The 21,770-nt window shown below is 47.3% G+C and overlaps 1 protein-coding gene across 20 annotated transcripts in view; it reads right to left on the reverse strand.

Moving 5' to 3' along the window:
• Positions 1-2,265: 2,265 nt before the first annotated feature.
• LOC110523113 (MOB kinase activator 3B) overlaps positions 2,266-21,770 on the reverse strand; it is a 60,952-nt gene continuing 41,447 nt past the window's right edge. For 3 of the 20 annotated variants that reach the window (XM_036976582.2, XM_036976581.2, XM_090233596.1), the window contains exons 3-4: positions 20,693-20,895; positions 2,266-7,957 (exon numbers count right to left, since the gene is read on the reverse strand). In XM_036976582.2, coding sequence (XP_036832477.1) covers positions 7,928-7,957; positions 20,693-20,895 — 233 coding nt within the window. In that variant the 3' untranslated portion in view covers positions 2,266-7,927. The remainder of the gene's footprint in view (positions 7,958-20,692; positions 20,896-21,770) is intronic. The other 17 variants (XR_016495834.1, XR_016495832.1, XR_016495833.1 and 14 more) reach the window with 17 other exon arrangements.

The following is a 21,770-nucleotide window of genomic DNA, read 5'->3' on the forward strand; positions in this document are numbered from 1 at the left end:
TCCTCAGAACAGATGTGTTCGGAGAGATAGGCCTACTGAACTGTGAACCAGTCAAGATGGAGTTTAGGTCCTCAGAACAGATGTGTTCGGAGAGATAGGCCTACTGAACTGTGAACCGGTCAAGATGGAGTTTAGGTCCTCAGAACAGATGTGTTCGGAGAGATAGGCCTACTGAACTGTGAACCGGTCAAGATGGAGTTTAGGTCCTCAGAACAGATGTGTTCGGAGAGATAGGCCTACTGAACTGTGAACCGGTCAAGATGGAGTTTAGGTCTGAGGAACAGATGTGTTCGGAGAGATAGGCCTACTGAACTGTGAACCGGTCAAGATGGAGTTTAGGTCTGAGGAACAGATGTGTTCGGAGAGATAGGCCTACTGAACTGTGAACCGGTCTAGATTGAGTTTAGGTCTGAGGAACAGATGTGTTCGGAGAGATAGGCCTACTGAACTGTGAACCGGTCAAGATTCGAGGAAGTCCCCTATTCTCTGACTTCGCCACGCAGAATTCCTTTTCCACTCCTTCCAAAAGGGAAGGAAGAACTGGACAGAATGGAAAGATATAACATCACGGAGGGAGTAACCAAGCCTACAGACTGGTGTGCTTCCATGGCGCTGAGGGCAAAGTGAGAACATGCCTAGACTTAAAACGACTCAACAAAGCAGTGAAATGGGAGAGGTTCATCTTTACCCACCTTGGAGGATATAGCACCAAAGCTATCCGGGGCGAGAGTCTTTTCCACGGTCGATGCGTCTAGAGGGTTTTTTTGGCAGATACCACTTGAATCTAGCGTCAGAAAACTTGACGGCTTTCTGTAGTCCCTGTGGGGAGATTCTGTAGTCCCTGTGGGGAGATTCTGTAGTCCCTGTGGGGAGATTCTGTAGTCCCTGTGGGGAGATTCTGTAGTCCCTGTGGGGAGATTCTGTAGTCCCTGTGGGGAGATTCTGTAGTCCCCGTGGGGAGATTCTGTAGTCCCCGTGGGGAGATTCTGTAGTCCCTGTGGGGAGATTCTGTAGTCCCCGTGGGGAGATTCTGTAGTCCCCGTGGGGAGATTCTGTAGTCCCCGTGGGGAGATTCTGTAGTCCCCGTGGGGAGATTCTGTAGTCCCCGTGGGGAGATTCTGTAGTCCCCGTGGGGAGATTCTGTAGTCCCCGTGGGGAGATTCTGTAGTCCCCGTGGGGAGATTCTGTAGTCCCCGTGGGGAGATTCTGTAGTCCCCGTGGGGAGATTCTGTAGTCCCCGTGGGGAGATTCTGTAGTCCCCGTGGGGAGATTCTGTAGTCCCCGTGAGGAGATTCTGTAGTCCCCGTGAGGAGATTCTGTAGTCCCCGTGGGGAGATTCTGTAGTCCCCGTGGGGAGATTCTGTAGTCCCCGTGGGGAGATTCTGTAGTCCCCGTGGGGAGATTCTGTAGTCCCCGTGGGGAGATTCTGTAGTCCCTGTGAGGAGATTCTGTAGTCCCTGTGGGGAGATTCTGTAGTCCCCGTGAGGAGATTCTGTAGTCCCTGTGGGGAGATTCTGTAGTCCCCGTGGGGAGATTCTGTAGTCCCTGTGGGGAGATTCTGTAGTAAGCTCCTTCCTTTTTGGAATAACCAGTGCGCCAGAGATCTTTCACAGAGAGATGAGCTCCTGAGAGGACGGATGACATACTGGTCTATGGTGCAGCAAACAAGGGAAAAACACAACAGGAATCTGAGCAAAGTGCTACAGACCAACAAAGAGTCAGGACTACAAGCTGAACAAAGACAAAGTGCCACTTTGGGAAGTAAGGAGATGCAATACTTCGGTCATGTGATCGGAGCAGATTTAAGAGCCCAATCCTGTAGTCAGTTATACCACAGTTGGTATACAGGAAGTTGTAGAGCTAGGGAGAGTGTGTCCAGGGTTCTTTTTCCTTTCGCCTCTAAAGTTCTCTCATTTATCCTCAAAGAGACTCATGACTTGGAATACTGGCTGTTGCCATGACAAACAGTCTCCTGCCTTTTACAAAACATTTTTTACATTAACATTTTTATTTTTTACAACCATCCATTTCATAAATGGGAGACATTAGAGATGAGTTAATCAGACGAAGAGGTTGAAGCTCCGCGTTTCTCTCAACAACAGATGTACACAACAACAGTAGGATGTGAAACTACCCCCTCAAATGAAATGACAGGAAGAGTCTGAGAAAGGAATCAAAAAAACACTTTATTGTTTCTGGTGTAGTAAAGTTGACATGGAATCATGAACAGTCAAACAGCATTTAAAAAAAACAGAACAGTAAATATATGTGTCAAGTGTTTTTTTTATTAGTAAAAACAGAATAAACATTCAGCTACTGTGTAAGACCGAGGCTGGGACTTTTACACGTTAGGCTACAGACTGTGATTGTATTGACAGACTGGATGGTCAGTGTTGTTAAAGTCTCACACAGGACTACCATATTCCCCAGGACAAAGATGTCACCACTACAGGTTCAGATTTAAATAGAAACAAGTCCTCACGGTGAAGTGATTGAAAAAACATGATCGATGATTGATGTACATCTTACTTGAAGAGTAAGTCAATGCTAACAGCACTTTTAAAGGATCTGTGAAACTACCAAAGCTACAGTTGGTTATTCCATTTGTACTGCTGTTATTGATCATTCTGGGTACCTGAAGTTATTGATCATTCTGGGTACCTGAAGTTATTGATCATTCTGGGTACCTGAAGTCATTGATCATTCTGGGTACCTGAAGTTATTGATCATTCTGGGTACCTGAAGTTATTGATCATTCTGGGTACCTGAAGTTATTGATCATTCTGGGTACCTGAAGTTATTGATCATTCTGGGTACCTGAAGTTATTGATCATTCTGGGTACCTGAAGTTATTGATCATTCTGGGTACCTGAAGTTATTGATCATTCTGGGTACCTGCCTATCTAAGGTCTTCGAAAGCCAAGTCAACAAACAGGTCACTGACCATCTCGAATCCCACTGTACCTTCTCCGCTGTGCAATCTGGTTTCCGAGCCGGTCACGGGTGCACCTCAGCCACACTCAAGGTACTAAACGATATCATAACCGCCATCGATAAAAGACAGTACTGTGCAGCCGTCTTCATCGACCTTGCCAAGGCTTTCGACTCTGTCAATCACCATATTCTTATCGGCAGACTCAGTAGCCTCGGTTTTTCGGATGACTGCCTTGCCTGGTTCACCAATTACTTTGCAGACAGAGTTCAGTGTGTCAAATTGGAGGGCATGCTGTCCGGTCCTCTGGCAGTCTCTATGGGGGTGCCACAGGGTTCAATTCTCGGGCCGACTCTTTTCTCTGTATACATCAATGATGTTGCTCTTGCTGCGGGCGATTCCCTGATCCACCTCTACGCAGACGACACCATTCTATATACTTTCGGCCCGTCATTGGACACTGTGCTATCTAACCTCCAAACAAGCTTCAATGCCATACAACACTCCTTCCGTGGCCTCCGACTGCTCTTAAACGCTAGTAAAACCAAATGCATGCTTTTCAACCGATCGCTGCCTGCACCCGCATGCCCGCCTAGCATCACCACCCTGGATGGTTCCGACCTAGAATATGTGGACATCTATAAGTACCTAGGTGTCTGGCTAGACTGCAAACTCTCCTTCCAGACTCATATCAAACATCTCCAATCGAAAATCAAATCAAGAGTCGGCTTTCTATTCCGCAACAAAGCCTCCTTCACTCACGCCGCCAAGCTTACCCTAGTAAAACTGACTATCCTACCGATCCTCGACTTCGGCGATGTCATCTACAAAATGGCTTCCAACACTCTACTCAGCAAACTGGATGCAGTCTATCACAGTGCCATCCGTTTTGTCACTAAAGCACCTTATACCACCCACCACTGCGACTTGTATGCGCTAGTCGGCTGGCCCTCGCTACATATTCGTCGCCAGACCCACTGGCTCCAGGTCATCTACAAGTCCATGCTAGGTAAAGCTCCGCCTTATCTCAGCTCACTGGTCACAATGGCAACACCCATCCGTAGCACGCGCTCCAGCAGGTGTATCTCACTGATCATCCCTAAAGCCAACACCTCATTTGGCCGCCTTTCGTTCCAGTACTCTGCTGCCTGTGACTGGAACGAATTGCAAAAATCGCTGAAGTTGGAGACTTTTATCTCCCTCACCAACTTCAAGCATCTGCTATCCGAGCAGCTAACCGATCGCTGCAGCTGTACATAGTCTATTGGTAAATAGCCCACCCATTTTCACCTACCTCATCCCCATACTGTTTTTATTTATTTATTTTTCTGCTCTTTTGCACACCAATATCTCTACCTGTACATGACCATCTGATCATTTATCACTCCAGTGTTAATCTGCAAAATTGTAATTATTCGCCTACCTCCTCATGCCTTTTGCACACATTGTATATAGACTCCCCCTTTGTTTTCTACTGTGTTATTGACTTGTTAATTGTTTACTCCATGTGTAACTCTGTGTTGTCTGTTCACACTGCTATGCTTTATCTTGGCCAGGTCGCAGTTGCAAATGAGAACTTGTTCTCAACTAGCCTACCTGGTTAAATAAAGGTGAAATAAAAAAGTTATTGATCATTCTGGGTACCTGAAGTCAAGTCACAGTATTTAAGTTTAACAAAAAATAAAATAAAATAAAGTTTAACAAAAGTATTTATTTAACAAAAATGTGGAAGAAACACCGCTGTCCATATGCTTTTAAATCATAAAAACGTACACAGATGAAACAGCAAATTAACTCGACGTGATTCAACAAATAAATGTCATTGTTATAAACTATGAACTAAGCAATCACAGATTCAACCACATGAACAGCAGCTGAATCATGACGGCTCCCAGCCAAACACACGATGACACTCGTCATGTCTGCAAGGTTAAACTCACAAAAACATAAGACTACATTAAGGAAATCAACTGAATGATTTGGCCGTCTCCACGCTAAAGACCGTTATTACAAACATGAAAACTTAAAAATCATCACAAGATGTTATCTGTTTATTTGAGAAGTACCAGAAAAAGCAGGTTTCCGAGACATAATGAAACAACAACAAAAACCACGTCATCGCTGGAGAGGAAATAGACAAACTGTAACCAACACCGAGTAAACATCTGTGTCCGTCCACATCAAATACCTCATCCGTGTATCCTCACCTCATCCGTGTATCCTCACCTCATCCGTGTATCAAATACCTCATCCGTGTATCCTCACCTCATCAGTGTATTAAAACCTCATCCGTGTATCCTCACCTCATCCGTGTATTAAAACCTCATCCGTGTATCCTCACCTCATCAGTGTATTAAAACCTCATCCGTGTATCCTCACCTCATCCGCGTATCATTACCTCATCTGTGTATCCTCACCTCATCCGTGTATTAAAACCTCATCCGTGTGTCCTCACCTCATCCGTGTGTCCTCACCTCATCAGTGTATTAAAACATCATCAGTGTATTAAAACCTCATCAGTGTATTAAAACCTCATCAGTGTATTAACCTCATCAGTGTATTAAAACCTCATCAGTGTATTAAAACCTCATCAGTGTATTAACCTCATCAGTGAATTAAAACCTCATCAGTGTATTAAAACCTCATCAGTGTATTAAAACCTCATCAGTGTATTAAAACCTCATCAGTGTATTAAAACCTCATCAGTGTATTAACCTCATCAGTGAATTAAAACCTCATCAGTGTATTAAAACCTCATCAGTGTATTAAAACCTCATCCATGTATTAACCATGTGCAGCATTCGACAAAGCTTTAGTCCTACTGTAGAGTGCCCCATAGTGGAGAAAGGAGGTCAAACCTGTGTGTAGATTCTACCAGCAGTCAGTCAGGTGGTCCTAGTAGTCATAGTGTTGCGTCTCAAATGGAATCCCATTCCCTATATAGTGCACTACTTTGAAACTTCAGAACCCATAGGGCTCTGGTCTAAAGTAGTGTACAATATAGGGAATAGGGTGCCATAGGGCTCTGGTCTAAAGTAGTGTACAATATAGGGAATATGGTGCCATAGGGCTCTGGTCTAAAGTAGTGTACAATATAGGGAATAGGGTCCCATTTTAGATGTACCACTACTACGCAATCAACTCATGTAAAAGTTAGTTACTCAGCTCCTCCTCAGTGACGTGGTGATATAGAGGGAGGTCCTCCTCAGTGACGTGGTGATATAGAGGGAGGTCCTCCTCAGCGACGTGGTGATACAGAGGGAGGTCCTCCTCAGTGACGTGGTGATACAGAGGGAGGTCCTCCTCAGTGACGTGGTGATATAGAGGGAGGTCCTCCTCAGCGACGTGGTGATACAGAGGGAGGTCCTCCTCAGTGACGTGGTGATATAGAGGGAGGTCCTCCTCAGTGACGTGGTGATACAGAGGGAGGTCCTCCTCAAAGACGTGGTGATACAGACGGAGGTCCTCCTCAGTGACGTGGTGATACAGAGGGAGGTCCTCCTCAGTGACGTGGTGATAGAGGGAGGTCCTCCTCAGTGACGTGGTGATACAGACGGAGGTCCTCCTCAACGATGTGGTGATACAGAGGGAGGTCCTCCTCAACGATGTGGTGATACAGAGGGAGGTCCTCCTCAAAGACGTGGTGATACAGAGGGAGGTCCTTAAAGTAAACTACAGTAGAAATAATAGAATGTCTTTGCTACAGTGTCCATCCATCATCCATCCATCATCCAGCCATCTATCCATCATCCATCCAGCCATCTATCCATCATCCATCCAGCCATCTATCCATCATCCATCCAGCCATCTATCCATCATCCATCCAGCCATCTATCCATCCATCCATCATCCATCCATCATCCATCCATCATCCAGCCATCTATCCATCATCCATCCATCTATCCATCCATCATCCAGCCATCTATCCATCATCCATCCAGCCATCTATCCATCATCCATCCAGCCATCTATCCATCATCCATCCAGCCATCTATCCATCATCCATCCAGCCATCTATCCATCATCCATCCAGCCATCTATCCATCATCCATCCAGCCATCTATCCATCATCCATCCAGCCATCTATCCATCATCCATCCAGCTATCTATCCATCATATATCCAGCCATCTATCCATCATCCATCCAGCCATCTATCCATCATCCATCCATCCATCCATCCATCATCCATCCAGCCATCTATCCATCATCTATCCATCATCCATCCATCATCCATCCAGCCATCTATCCATCATCCATCCATCCATCATCCATCCAGCCATTTATCCATCATCCATCCAGCCATCTATCCATCATCCATCCATCCATCATCCATCCAGCCATCTATCCATCATCCATCCAGCCATCTATCCATCATCCATCCATCCATCATCCATCCAGCCATCTATTCATCATCCATTCATCATCCATCCATCATCCATCCATCCATCCATCCATCCATCATCCATCCAGCCATCTATCCATTATCCATCCATCATCCATCCAGCCATCTATCCATCCATCCAGCCATCATCCATCCATCCAGTCATCTATCCATCATCCATCCAGCATCTATCATCATCCATCCAGCCATCTATACATCATCCATTCATTTGTTTGTTCATTCATTCATTCATCCATCCACCCATCCATTCATTCATCCATTCATTTGTTTGTTCATTCATTCATCCATCCACCCATCCATTCATTCATCCATGTATCCAGCCAGCCAGCCAGCCAGCCAGCCAGCCAGCCAGCCAGCCAGCCAGCCAGCCAGTCAGTCAGCCAGCCAGTCAGTCAGGTATATCTGCAGGTAGCAGGTTATTCTCTTGCTATCAGAATGACAGTGATGACATCGAGCTAGTTGAATCACACTGATGATGTCATCAAGCTTCAGAGTCAACTGTGTACCCCTCCGTATCTCCATGGTAACCTCCTCCCGAGCCAGCAGGGCGTCCCAGACAGTCCCTCAGCTGCTCCAGTGGTTCTGCCACTCCTCAATGACACATCCCAGAAGTCATCTCTTTCTGGACGAGAGAAAAGAAACACACAGTTACACGATGTTAACACATCCTGTTAGACACAAGGTCAACATGTTGACACATCCTGTTAGACACAAGGTCAACATGTTGACACATCCTGTTAGACACAAGGTCAACCTACCGACACACACATTCATCTTCTTCACATCTATCACTCCAGTGTTTAATTGCTATACTGTAATTACTTTGCCACTACGGGCTATTTATTGCCTTTACCTCCCTTAGCTTACCTCATTTCCACTCTCTCTCCATCCTCCTCATACCCTACCTCGTCTCTCTCTCCTCCTCATACCCTACCTCTTCTTTCTCTCCTCCTCATACCCTACCTCTTCTCTCTCTCCTCCTCATACCCTACCTCTTCTCTCTCTCCTCCTCATACCCTACCTCTTCTCTCTCTCCTCCTCATACCCTACCTCTTCTCTCTCTCTTCTCCTCATACCCTAACTCTTCTCTCTCTCCTCCTCATACCCTACCTCTTCCTCATACCCTACCTCTTCTCTCTCTCCTCCTCATACCCTACCTCTTCTCTCTCTCCTCCTCATACCCTACCTCTTCCTCATACCCTACCTCTTCTCTCTCTCCTCCTCATACCCTACCTCTATTTCTCTCTCTCCTCCTCATACCCTACCTCTTCTCTCTCTCTCTCTCTCTCTCTCTCTCTCTCTCTCCTCCTCATACCCTACCTCTTCTCTCTCTCTCCTCCTCATACCCTACCTCTTCTCTCTCTCTCCTCCTCATACCCTACCTCTTCTCTCTCTCCTCCTCATACCTTACCTCTTCTCTCTCTCTCTCTCTTCTCCTCATACCTTACCTCTTCTCTCTCCCTCCCCTCCTCATACCCTACCTTTTCTCTCTCTCTCCTCCTCATACCCTACCTCTTCTCTCTCTCCTCCTCATACCTTACCTCTTCTCTCTCTCTCTCCTCCTCATACCCTACCTCTTCTCTCTCTCTCCTCCTCATACCCTACCTCTTCTCTCTCTCCTCCTCATACCTTACCTCTTCTCTCTCTCTCTCCTCCTCATACCTTACCTCTTCTCTCTCTCTCTCCTCCTCATACCCTACCTCTTCTCTCTCTCTCCTCCTCATACCCTACCTCTTCTCTCTCTCTCCTCCTCATACCCTACCTCTTCTCTATTCTCTCTCTCTCCTCCTCATACCCTACCTCTTCTCTCTCTCTCCTCCCCATACCCAACCTATTTTCTCTCCTGTGTGTACATTACATGCTCTGTTGCCTATTAACAAAATAATTCTCCCCACCTCCTCTCGTTCCCTCTCTCCTGAGCCTCCATGAGACCAAATGAGAATGATTCACATACAGGACAGGGGACAGGTAAATGGAAATAATTGAATATAATTATGCACTGAATAATGTTTGGTAAAGGACAACTGACCAGGTAAGTGTATTTTCGAGTTCCATATTGCTTTAAAACAAACAAACCAAAAGAAACAAACAGCTATTTTAATCAAGCAAGGAAAAAACAATATTAGCACAATGTTGCTTGAACTGATCAGCTCAGCCTCGGATTCCTTCCAGACTTCCACAGGCTTCTCTCTCTCTCTCTCTCTCTCTCTCTCTCTCTCTGGGCTGTTTCATATCTGCGTGGGTGTTGGCAATCTCCTGCCTTGGTCATGGGGATCTCTTATGATAGTCAAGAGAAAGAAGCCATTGTCTATTTGCTTTTTAGCTAGGTTTTGTTAAATTATTTTTATTTTCTCGCCCCCCCCACCCCTCTCCCGCCCCTCTTATCCAGTGTTCATTGTCTGCTTGTGTTCTGTTTACAGGAACTCACTTGTAAGCCTGTTTTATATTCACATTTAAGTCAGAAGGGATTTGAGTTAAAGGAGTTTTAGGCGGCAGGACTGAGAATAACGTCTCTCTCTGTGTGCAAATAACAGCTCCTTTAGTCATTATTCATGATCACCGAAGGCGTTTTCATTCTGAAATGTGGGAAAAGCAAGAACGCAAAAGAAGAGGTAGGGTTTATTAGACCAGGAGAGAGGGGTTTATTAGACCAGGAGAGAGGGGTTTATTAGACCAGGAGAGAGGGATTTATTAGACCAGGAGAGAGGGGTTTATTAGACCAGGAGAGAGGGGTTTAGTAGACCAGGAGAGAGGGGTTTAGTAGACCAGGAGAGAGGGGTTTATTAGACCAGGAGAGTGGGGTTTAGTAGACCAGGAGAGAGGGGTTTAGTAGACCAGGAGAGTGGGATTTAGTAGACCAGGAGAGAGGGATTTATTAGACCAGGAGAGAGGGGTTTAGTAGACCAGGAGAGAGGGGTTTATTAGACCAGGAGAGAGGGGTTTAGTAGACCAGGAGAGAGGGGTTTATTAGACCAGGAGAGAGGGGTTTATTAGACCAGGAGAGAGGGGTTTAGTAGACCAGGAGAGAGGGGTTTAGTAGACCAGGAGAGAGGGGTTTAGTAGACCAGGAGAGAGGGGTTTAGTAGACCAGGAGAGAGGGGTTTAGTAGACCAGGAGAGAGGGGTTTATTAGACCAGGAGAGAGGGGTTTATTAGACCAGGAGAGAGGGGTTTAGTAGACCAGGAGAGTGGGATTTATTAGACCAGGAGAGTGGGGTTTAGTAGACCAGGAGAGAGGGGTTTAGTAGACCAGGAGAGAGGGATTTATTAGACCAGGAGAGAGGGATTTATTAGACCAGGAGAGAGGGGTTTAGTAGACCAGGAGAAAGGGGTTTAGTAGACCAGGAGAGTGGGGTTTAGTAGACCAGGAGAGTGGGATTTATTAGACCAGGAGAAAGGGGTTTAGTAGACCAGGAGAGAGGGGTTTAGTAGACCAGGAGAGAGGGATTTATTAGACCAGGAGAGAGGGATTTATTAGACCAGGAGAGAGGGGTTTAGTAGACCAGGAGAGAGGGATTTATTAGACCAGGAGAGTGGGGTTTATTAGACCAAGAGAGAGCGGTTTATTAGACCAGGAGAGTGGGGTTTAGTAGACCAGGAGAGTGGGGTTTAGTAGACCAGGAGAGTGGGGTTTATTAGACCAGGAGAGAGGGGTTTAGTAGACCAGGAGAGTGGGATTTATTAGACCAGGAGAGTGGGGTTTATTAGACCAGGAGAGAGGGGTTTAGTAGACCAGGAGAGTGGGATTTATTAGACCAGGAGAGAGGGGTTTATTAGACCAGGAGAGAGGGGTTTATTAGACCAGGAGAGAGGGGTTTAGTAGACCAGGAGAGAGGGATTTATTAGACCAGGAGAGTGGGGTTTAGTAGACCAGGAGAAAGGGGTTTAGTAGACCAGGAGAGTGGGGTTTAGTAGACCAGGAGAGTGGGATTTATTAGACCAGGAGAAAGGGGTTTAGTAGACCAGGAGAGTGGGGTTTAGTAGACCAGGAGAGTGGGGTTTAGTAGACCAGGAGAGTGGGATTTATTAGACCAGGAGAAAGGGGTTTAGTAGACCAGGAGAGTGGGGTTTAGTAGACCAGGAGAGTGGGGTTTAGTAGACCAGGAGAGAGGGGTTTATTAGACCAGGAGAGAGGGGTTTATTAGACCAGGAGAGAGGGGTTTAGTAGACCAGGAGAGAGGGGTTTAGTAGACCAGGAGAGAGGGGTTTATTAGACCAGGAGAGAGGGGTTTAGTAGACCAGGAGAGTGGGGTTTAGTAGACCAGGAGAGTGGGATTTAGTAGACCAGGAGAGAGGGGTTTAGTAGACCAGGAGAGAGGGGTTTAGTAGACCAGGAGAGAGGGGTTTAGTAGACCAGGAGAGAGGGGTTTAGTAGACCAGGAGAGTGGGGTTTAGTAGACCAGGAGAGAGGGGTTTAGTAGACCAGGAGAGAGGGGTTTAGTAGACCAGGAGAGAGGGGTTTAGTAGACCAGGAGAGAGGGGTTTAGTAGACCAGGAGAGAGGGGTTTAGTAGACCAGGAGAGTGGGGTTTAGTAGACCAGGAGAGAGGGGTTTAGTAGACCAGGAGAGAGGGGTTTATTAGACCAGGAGAGTGGGGTTTAGTAGACCAGGAGAGTGGGGTTTAGTAGACCAGGAGAGAGGGGTTTAGTAGACCAGGAGAGTGGGGTTTAGTAGACCAGGAGAGAGGGGTTTAGTAGACCAGGAGAGAGGGGTTTAGTAGACCAGGAGAGAGGGGTTTAGTAGACCAGGAGAGTGGGGTTTAGTAGACCAGGAGAGAGGGGTTTAGTAGACCAGGAGAGTGGGGTTTAGTAGACCAGGAGAGTGGGGTTTAGTAGACCAGGAGAGAGGGGTTTAGTAGACCAGGAGAGAGGGGTTTATTAGACCAGGAGAGAGGGGTTTAGTAGACCAGGAGAGTGGGGTTTAGTAGACCAGGAGAGAGGGGTTTAGTAGACCAGGAGAGTGGGGTTTAGTAGACCAGGAGAGTGGGGTTTAGTAGACCAGGAGAGAGGGGTTTAGTAGACCAGGAGAGTGAGGTTTAGTAGACCAGGAGAGTGGGGTTTATTAGACCAGGAGAGTGGGGTTTAGTAGACCAGGAGAGAGGGGTTTATTAGACCAGGAGAGTGGGGTTTAGTAGACCAGGAGAGTGGGGTTTAGTAGACCAGGAGAGAGGGGTTTATTAGACCAGGAGAGTGGGGTTTAGTAGACCAGGAGAGTGGGGTTTAGTAGACCAGGAGAGTGGGGTTTAGTAGACCAGGAGAGTGGGGTTTAGTAGACCAGGAGAGTGGGGTTTAGTAGACCAGGAGAGAGGGGTTTAGTAGACCAGGAGAGTGGGGTTTAGTAGACAAGGAGAGTGGGGTTTAGTAGACCAGGAGAGTGGGGTTTAGTAGACCAGGAGAGTGGGGTTTAGTAGACCAGGAGAGAGGGGTTTAGTAGACCAGGAGAGAGGGGTTTAGTAGACCAGGAGAGAGGGGTTTAGTAGACCAGGAGAGAGGGGTTTAGTAGACCAGGAGAGAGGGGTTTAGTAGACCAGGAGAGTGGGGTTTAGTAGACCAGGAGAGTGGGGTTTAGTAGACCAGGAGAGTGGGGTTTAGTAGACCAGGAGAGAGGGGTTTAGTAGACCAGGAGAGAGGGGTTTAGTAGACCAGGAGAGAGGGGTTTAGTAGACCAGGAGAGAGGGGTTTAGTAGACCAGGAGAGTGGGGTTTAGTAGACCAGGAGAGAGGGGTTTAGTAGACCAGGAGAGAGGGGTTTAGTAGACCAGGAGAGAGGGGTTTAGTAGACCAGGAGAGAGGGGTTTAGTAGACCAGGAGAGAGGGGTTTAGTAGACCAGGAGAGTGGGGTTTAGTAGACCAGGAGAGAGGGGTTTAGTAGACCAGGAGAGAGGGGTTTATTAGACCAGGAGAGTGGGGTTTAGTAGACCAGGAGAGTGGGGTTTAGTAGACCAGGAGAGAGGGGTTTAGTAGACCAGGAGAGTGGGGTTTAGTAGACCAGGAGAGAGGGGTTTAGTAGACCAGGAGAGAGGGGTTTAGTAGACCAGGAGAGAGGGGTTTAGTAGACCAGGAGAGTGGGGTTTAGTAGACCAGGAGAGAGGGGTTTAGTAGACCAGGAGAGTGGGGTTTAGTAGACCAGGAGAGTGGGGTTTAGTAGACCAGGAGAGAGGGGTTTAGTAGACCAGGAGAGAGGGGTTTATTAGACCAGGAGAGAGGGGTTTATTAGACCAGGAGAGTGGGGTTTAGTAGACCAGGAGAGAGGGGTTTAGTAGACCAGGAGAGTGGGGTTTAGTAGACCAGGAGAGTGGGGTTTAGTAGACCAGGAGAGAGGGGTTTAGTAGACCAGGAGAGTGGGGTTTAGTAGACCAGGAGAGAGGGGTTTAGTAGACCAGGAGAGTGAGGTTTAGTAGACCAGGAGAGTGGGGTTTATTAGACCAGGAGAGTGGGGTTTAGTAGACCAGGAGAGAGGGGTTTATTAGACCAGGAGAGTGGGGTTTAGTAGACCAGGAGAGTGGGGTTTAGTAGACCAGGAGAGAGGGGTTTATTAGACCAGGAGAGTGGGGTTTAGTAGACCAGGAGAGTGGGGTTTAGTAGACCAGGAGAGTGGGGTTTAGTAGACCAGGAGAGTGGGGTTTAGTAGACCAGGAGAGTGGGGTTTAGTAGACCAGGAGAGAGGGGTTTAGTAGACCAGGAGAGTGGGGTTTAGTAGACAAGGAGAGTGGGGTTTAGTAGACCAGGAGAGTGGGGTTTAGTAGACCAGGAGAGTGGGGTTTAGTAGACCAGGAGAGAGGGGTTTAGTAGACCAGGAGAGAGGGGTTTAGTAGACCAGGAGAGAGGGGTTTAGTAGACCAGGAGAGAGGGGTTTAGTAGACCAGGAGAGAGGGGTTTAGTAGACCAGGAGAGTGGGGTTTAGTAGACCAGGAGAGTGGGGTTTAGTAGACCAGGAGAGAGGGGTTTAGTAGACCAGGAGAGAGGGGTTTAGTAGACCAGGAGAGTGGGGTTTAGTAGACCAGGAGAGTGGGGTTTAGTAGACCAGGAGAGTGGGGTTTAGTAGACCAGGAGAGAGGGGTTTAGTAGACAAGAAGAGTGGGGTTTAGTAGACCAGGAGAGTGGGGTTTAGTAGACCAGGAGAGTGGGGTTTAGTAGACAAGAAGAGTGGGGTTTAGTAGACCAGGAGAGTGGGGTTTAGTAGACAAGGAGAGTGGGGTTTAGTAGACCAGGAGTGTGGGGTTTAGTAGACCAGGAGAGTGGGGTTTAGTAGACCAGGAGAGAGGGGTTTAGTAGACCAGGAGAGAGGGGTTTAGTAGACCAGGAGAGTGGGGTTTAGTAGACCAGGAGAGTGGGGTTTAGTAGACAAGAAGAGTGGGGTTTAGTAGACCAGGAGAGTGGGGTTTAGTAGACAAGGAGAGTGGGGTTTAGTAGACCAGGAGTGTGGGGTTTAGTAGACCAGGAGAGTGGGGTTTAGTAGACAAGGAGAGTGGGGTTTAGTAGACCAGGAGAGAGGGGTTTAGTAGACCAGGAGAGTGGGGTTTAGTAGACCAGGAGAGTGGGGTTTATTAGACCAGGAGAGTGGGGTTTAGTAGACCAGGAGAGTGGGGTTTATTAGACCAAGAGAGAGGGGTTTATTAGACCAGGAGAGTGGGGTTTATTAGACCAGGAGAGTGGGGTTTATTAGACCAGGAGAGTGGGGTTTATTAGACCAGGAGAGAGGGGTTTATTAGACCAGGAGAGTGGGGTTTATTAGACCAGGAGAGTGGGGTTTATGAGACCAGGAGAGTGGGGTTTATTGGACCAAGAGAGAGGGGTTTATTAGACCAGGAGAGTGGGGTTTATTAGACCAGGAGAGTGGGGTTTATTAGACCAGGAGAGAGGGGTTTATTAGACCAGGAGAGTGGGGTTTAGTAGACTAGGAGAGAGGGGTTTAGTATACCAGGAGAGTGGGGTTTATTAGACCAGGAGAGAGGGGTTTATTAGACCAGGAGAGTGGGGTTTAGTAGACTAGGAGAGAGGGGTTTAGTAGACCAGGTGAGTGGGGTTTAGTAGACAAGGAGAGTGGGGTTTAGTAGACCAGGAGAGTGGGGTTTAGTAGACCAGGAGAGTGGGGTTTAGTAGACCAGGAGAGTGGGGTTTAGTAGACCAGGAGAGTGGGGTTTATTAGACCAGGAGAGTGGGGTTTATTAGACCAGGAGAGTGGGGTTTATTAGACCAGGAGAGTGGGGTTTATTAGACCAGGAGAGTGGGGTTTATGAGACCAGGAGAGTGGGGTTTATGAGACCAGGAGAGTGGGGTTTATTAGACCAAGAGAGAGGGGTTTATTAGACCAGGAGAGTGGGGTTTATTATACCAGGAGAGTGGGGTTTATTAGACCAGGAGAGTGGGGTTTATTAGACCAGGAGAGAGGGGTTTATTAGACCAGGAGAGTGGGGTTTATTAGACCAGGAGAGTGGGGTTTATTAGACCAGGAGAGTGGGGTTTATTAGACCAGGAGAGAGGGGTTTATTAGACCAGGAGAGTGGGGTTTATTAGACCAGGAGAGTGGGGTTTATGAGACCAGGAGAGTGGGGTTTATTAGACCAAGAGAGAGGGGTTTATTAGAACAGGAGAGTGGGGTTTATTAGACCAGGAGAGTGGGGTTTATTAGACCAGGAGAGAGGGGTTTATTAGACCAGGAGAGTGGGGTTTAGTAGACTAGGAGAGAGGGGTTTAGTATACCAGGAGAGTGGGGTTTATTAGACCAGGAGAGAGGGGTTTATTAGACCAGGAGAGTGGGGTTTAGTAGACTAGGAGAGAGGGGTTTAGTAGACCAGGAGAGTGTGGTTTAGTAGACCAGGAGAGTGGGGTTTAGTTGGCCCGAGAGAGAGCGGTTTATTAGACCAGTAGAGTGGGGTTTAGTAGACCAGGAGAGTGGGGTTTAGTAGACCAGGAGAGTGTGGTTTAGTAGACCAGGAGAGTGGGGTTTAGTAGACCAGGAGAGTGGGGTTTAGTAGACCAGGAGAGAGGGGTTTAGTAGACCAGGAGAGTGTGGTTTAGTAGACCATGAGAGTGGGGTTTAGTAGACCAGGAGAGAGGGGTTTATTAGACCAGGAGAGAGGGGTTTATTAGTCCAGGAGAGATGGGTTTATTAGACCAGGAGAGAGGGGTTTATTAGACCAGGAGAGAGGGGTTTATTAGACCAGGAGAGAGGGGTTTAGTAGACCAGGAGAGAGGGATTTAGTAGACCAGGAGAGAGGGGTTTATTAGACCAGGAGAGAGGGGTTTAGTAGACTAGGAGAGTGGGGTTTATTAGACCAGGAGAGAGGGGTTTATTAGACCAGGAGAGAGGGGTTTATTAGACCAGGAGAGAGGGGTTTATTAGACCAGGAGAGAGGGGTTTATTAGACCAGGAGAGAGGGGTTTATTAGACCAGGAGAGAGGGGTTTATTAGACCAGGAGAGAGGGGTTTAGTAGACCAGGAGAGAGGGATTTAGTAGACATTTTACGGATCTCTACTCCTCTTTTGTATTTTGGTTTTTATTACAGTGGAAGGGAGAGTCCACAGACAACAGATATATGTGATCTGAAGGCGGCTGCGCTGACCACTGATCTCTTAATGTTCTCTGATCCGCGACTTCCCTCTAACCCGTAGGTCACACCGACTTCCCTCTAACCCGTAGGTCACACCGACTTCCCTCTAACCCGTAGGTCACACCGACTTCCCTCTAACCCGTAGGTCACACCGACTTCCCTCTAACCCGTAGGTCACACCGACTTCCCTCTAACCCGTAGGTCACACCAGTCCAGCCAGTCCCTATTGGACATTTACATTTGAGTCATCTTACAGGAGCATTAAAAAGGTTAAGTGCTCGGTTCCTGGCCCAATGCTCTTAACCGTTAGCTACCCGCCAACATAGTAGATGACTACCGGGTGACATAGTAGATGACTACCGGGTGACATAGTAGATGACTACCGGGTGACATAGTAGATGACTACCGGGTGACATAGTAGATGACTACCGGGTGACATAGTAGACGACTACCGGGTGACATAGTAGACGACTACCGGGTGACATAGTAGACGACTACCGGGTGACATAGTAGATGACTACCGGGTGACATAGTAGATGACTACCGGGTGACATAGTAGACGACTACCGGGTGACATAGTAGATGACTACCGGGTGACATAGTAGATGACTACCGGGTGACATAGTAGATGACTACCGGGTGACATAGTAGATGACTACCGGGTGACATAGTAGATGACTACCGGGTGACATAGTAGACGACTACCGGGTGACATAGTAGATGACTACCGGGTGACATAGTAGATGACTACCGGGTGACATAGTAGACGACTACCGGGTGACATAGTAGATGACTACCGGGTGACATAGTAGATGACTACCGGGTGACATAGTAGATGACTACCGGGTGACATAGTAGATGACTACCGGGTGACATAGTAGATGACTACCGGGTGACATAGTAGACGACTACCGGGTGACATAGTAGATGACTACCGGGTGACATAGTAGATGACTACCGGGTGACATAGTAGATGACTACCGGGTGACATAGTAGACGACTACCGGGTGACATAGTAGATGACTACCGGGTGACATAGTAGACGACTACCGGGTGACATAGTAGATGACTACCGGGTGACATAGTAGATGACTACCGGGTGACATAGTAGATGACTACCGGGTGACATAGTAGATGACTACCGGGTGACATAGTAGACGACTACCGGGTGACATAGTAGACGACTACCGGGTGACATAGTAGATGACTACCGGGTGACATAGTAGATGACTGCCGGGTGACATAGTAGATGACTACCGGGTGACATAGTAGATGACTACCGGGTGACATAGTAGACGACTACCGGGTGACATAGTAGATGACTACCGGGTGACATAGTAGATGACTACCGGGTGACATAGTAGACGACTACCGGGTGACATAGTAGACGACTACCGGGTGACATAGTAGATGACTACCGGGTGACATAGTAGACGACTACCGGGTGACATAGTAGACGACTACCGGGTGACAAAGTAGATGACTACCGGGTGACATAGTAGATGACTACCGGGTGACATAGTAGATGACTACCGGGTGACATAGTAGACGACTACCGGGTGACATAGTAGACGACTACCGGGTGACATAGTAGACGACTACCGGGTGACATAGTAGATGACTACCGGGTGACATAGTAGATGACTACCGGGTGACATAGTAGATGACTACCGGGTGACATAGTAGATGACTACCGGGTGACATAGTAGACGACTACCGGGTGACATAGTAGACGACTACCGGGTGACATAGTAGATGACTACCGGGTGACATAGTAGATGACTACCGGGTGACATAGTAGATGACTACCGGGTGACATAGTAGATGACTACCGGGTGACATAGTAGATGACTACCGGGTGACATAGTAGACGACTACCGGGTGACATAGTAGATGACTACCGGGTGACATAGTAGATGACTACCGGGTGACCAGAGTATTTTAATAAACACCTCGTCACTTTGTGTCTTTCTGAGAGGATTGAGTTGTTTAACTTGTACTCCTACTGGTCTAAAGTAGTGCACTATATAGGGAATAGGGCTCTGGTCTAAAGTAGTGCACTATATAGGGAATAGGCCTCTGGTCTAAAGTAGTGCACTACATAGGGAATAGGGCTCTGGTCTAAAGTAGTGCACTATATAGGGAATAGGGCTCTGGTCTAAAGTAGTGCACTATATAGGGAATAGGGCTCTGGTCTATAGGGAATAGGGCTCTGGTCTAAAGTAGTGCACTACATAGGGAATAGGGCTCTGGTCTAAAGTAGTGCACTACATAGGGAATAGGGCTCTGGTCTAAAGTAGTGCACTACATAGGGAATAGGGCTCTGGTCTAAAGTAGTGCACTATATAGGGAATAGGGCTCTGGTCTAAAGTAGTGCACTATATAGGGAATAGGGCTCTGGTCTAAAGTAGTGCACTATATAGGGAATAGGGCTCTGGTCTATAGGGAATAGGGCCCTGGTCTAAAGTAGTGCACTATATAGGGAATAGGGCTCTGGTCTATAGGGAATAGGGCTCTGGTCTAAAGTAGTGCACTATATAGGGAATAGGGCTCTGGTCTAAAGTAGTGCACTACATAGGGAATAGGGCTCTGGTCTAAAGTAGTGCACTACATAGGGAATAGGGCTCTGGTCTAAAGTAGTGCACTATATAGGGAATAGGGCTCTGGTCTAAAGTAGTGCACTATATAGGGAATAGGGCTCTGGTCTAAAGTAGTGCACTACATAGGGAATAGGGCTCTGGTCTAAAGTAGTGCACTACATAGGGAATAGGGCTCTGGTCTAAAGTAGTGCACTATATAGGGAATAGGGCTCTGGTCTAAAGTAGTGCACTATATAGGGAATAGGGCTCTGGTCTAAAGTAGTGCACTACATAGGGAATAGGGCTCTGGTCTAAAGTAGTGCACTACATAGGGAATAGGGCTCTGGTCTAAAGTAGTGCACTACATAGGGAATAGGGCTCTGGTCTAAAGTAGTGCACTACATAGGGAATAGGGCTCTGGTCTAAAGTAGTGCACTATATAGGGAATAGGCCTCTGGTCTAAAGTAGTACACTATATAGGGAATAGAGCTCTGATTTAAAGTAGTGCACTACATAGGGAATAGGGCTCTGGTCTAAAGTAGTGCACTACATAGGGAATAGGGCTCTGGTCTAAAGTAGTGCACTATATAGGCAATAGGCCTCTGGTCTAAAGTAGTACACTATATAGGGACTAGGGCTCTGGTCTATAGTAGTGCACTACATAGGGAATAGGGCTCTGGTCTAAAGTAGTGCACTACATAGGGAATAGGGCTCTGGTCTAAAGTAGTGCACTATATAGGCAATAGGCCTCTGGTCTAAAGTAGTGCACTATATAGGCAATAGGCCTCTGGTCTAAAGTAGTGCACTATATAGGCAATAGGCCTCTGGTCTAAAGTAGTACACTATATAGGGACTAGGGCTCTGGTCTATAGTAGTGCACTACATAGGGAATAGGGCTCTGGTCTAAAGTAGTGCACTACATAGGGAATAGGGCTCTGGTCTAAAGTAGTGCACTATATAGGGAATAGGGCTCTGGTCTAAAGTAGTGCACTACATAGGGAATAGGGCTCTGGTCTAAAGTAGTGCACTACATAGGGAATAGGGCTCTGGTCTAAAGTAGTGCACTACATAGGGAATAGGGCTCTGGTCTAAAGTAGTGCACTACATAGGGAATAGGGCTCTGGTCTAAAGTAGTGCACTATATAGGGAATAGGGCTCTGGTCTAAAGTAGTGCACTACATAGGGACTAAAGTGCCATTTGGGACAAAGCCTCTGTCTTGACTCACCAGTGGCTCCAGCTCCTTGCGGTCTATGAGGTTGAGCTCTGTGCTGAAGTAGTAGAAGTGCTTATAGCAGGTGTTAACATGGGCCTCAGCTCCCATCAGGATCATACGGTCAAAATGGTGGATGTAGACATGGACAAACACCCGGAACAGACGGCAGATGATCTTCTTACAGATCTGGATGAAGTTCTTGGGGAAGGGGATACCTGTGGGGTGTGAGAGAGAGAGACAGAGAGAGAGACAAAGCGAGACAGAGAGAGAAAGACAGAGAGAGAGAGACAAAGAGAGAGAAAGAGAGAGACAAAGCGAGACAGAGAGAGAAAGACAGAGAGAGAGAGCGAGAGACAAAGAGAGAGAGAGAGAGAGAGAGAGAGAGACAAAGCGAGACAGAGAGAGAAAGACAGACAGAGAGTCAGAGAGAGAGAGAGAGAAAGAGAGAGAGAGAGAGAAAGAGAGACAGAGATAAAAAGTGAGAGAGAGAGAGACAAAGCGAGACAGAGAGACAAAGACAGAGAGAGAGAGTCAGAGAGAGAGAGAGAATAAGAGAGACAGAGAGAAAAAGAGTTAGAGAGAGATAAAAAGTGTGAGAGAGAGAGAGACAAAGCGAGACAGAGAGAAAGACAGAGAGAGAGGGTCAGAGAGAGAGAGAGAGAGAGAGAGAGAGAGAGACAGAGAGAAAGAGAGACAGAGATAAAAAGTGTGTGAGAGAGAGAGAGAGAGAGAGAGAGACAAACACACTTCTCAACACGTATTTTCTACATGGGCATGTAGATCTGTTCTCGACGTAGCCGTTTTATCAAGGTGAAAAGGCGCAATGTAATTCATGATATCCAATCTCAAATACACACGGCTGAATGCTGTTTTAATCCAAACTACCCGGGTTTATAAAATGCATGAATGTGTCCATGACGTGGTATTGTCGAGCAGAAGCAGAAGGAATCAGAAACTAAATGTCTTTCTACCTACAGTCCGGAGACCATCAGACGCCTTAGAGGCGATCCAACGACATGCCAGTCCGCTCTACTTCATGTATCCCTCTCTGGTAGCAATACAGCTGTCCTCTCTAACGAACACCAGTGTC

This window comes from Oncorhynchus mykiss, chromosome 5 (genome assembly GCF_057628025.1).
Source record: "Oncorhynchus mykiss isolate SJ-2025 chromosome 5, ASM5762802v1, whole genome shotgun sequence".
NCBI lineage: Eukaryota > Metazoa > Chordata > Actinopteri > Salmoniformes > Salmonidae > Oncorhynchus > Oncorhynchus mykiss.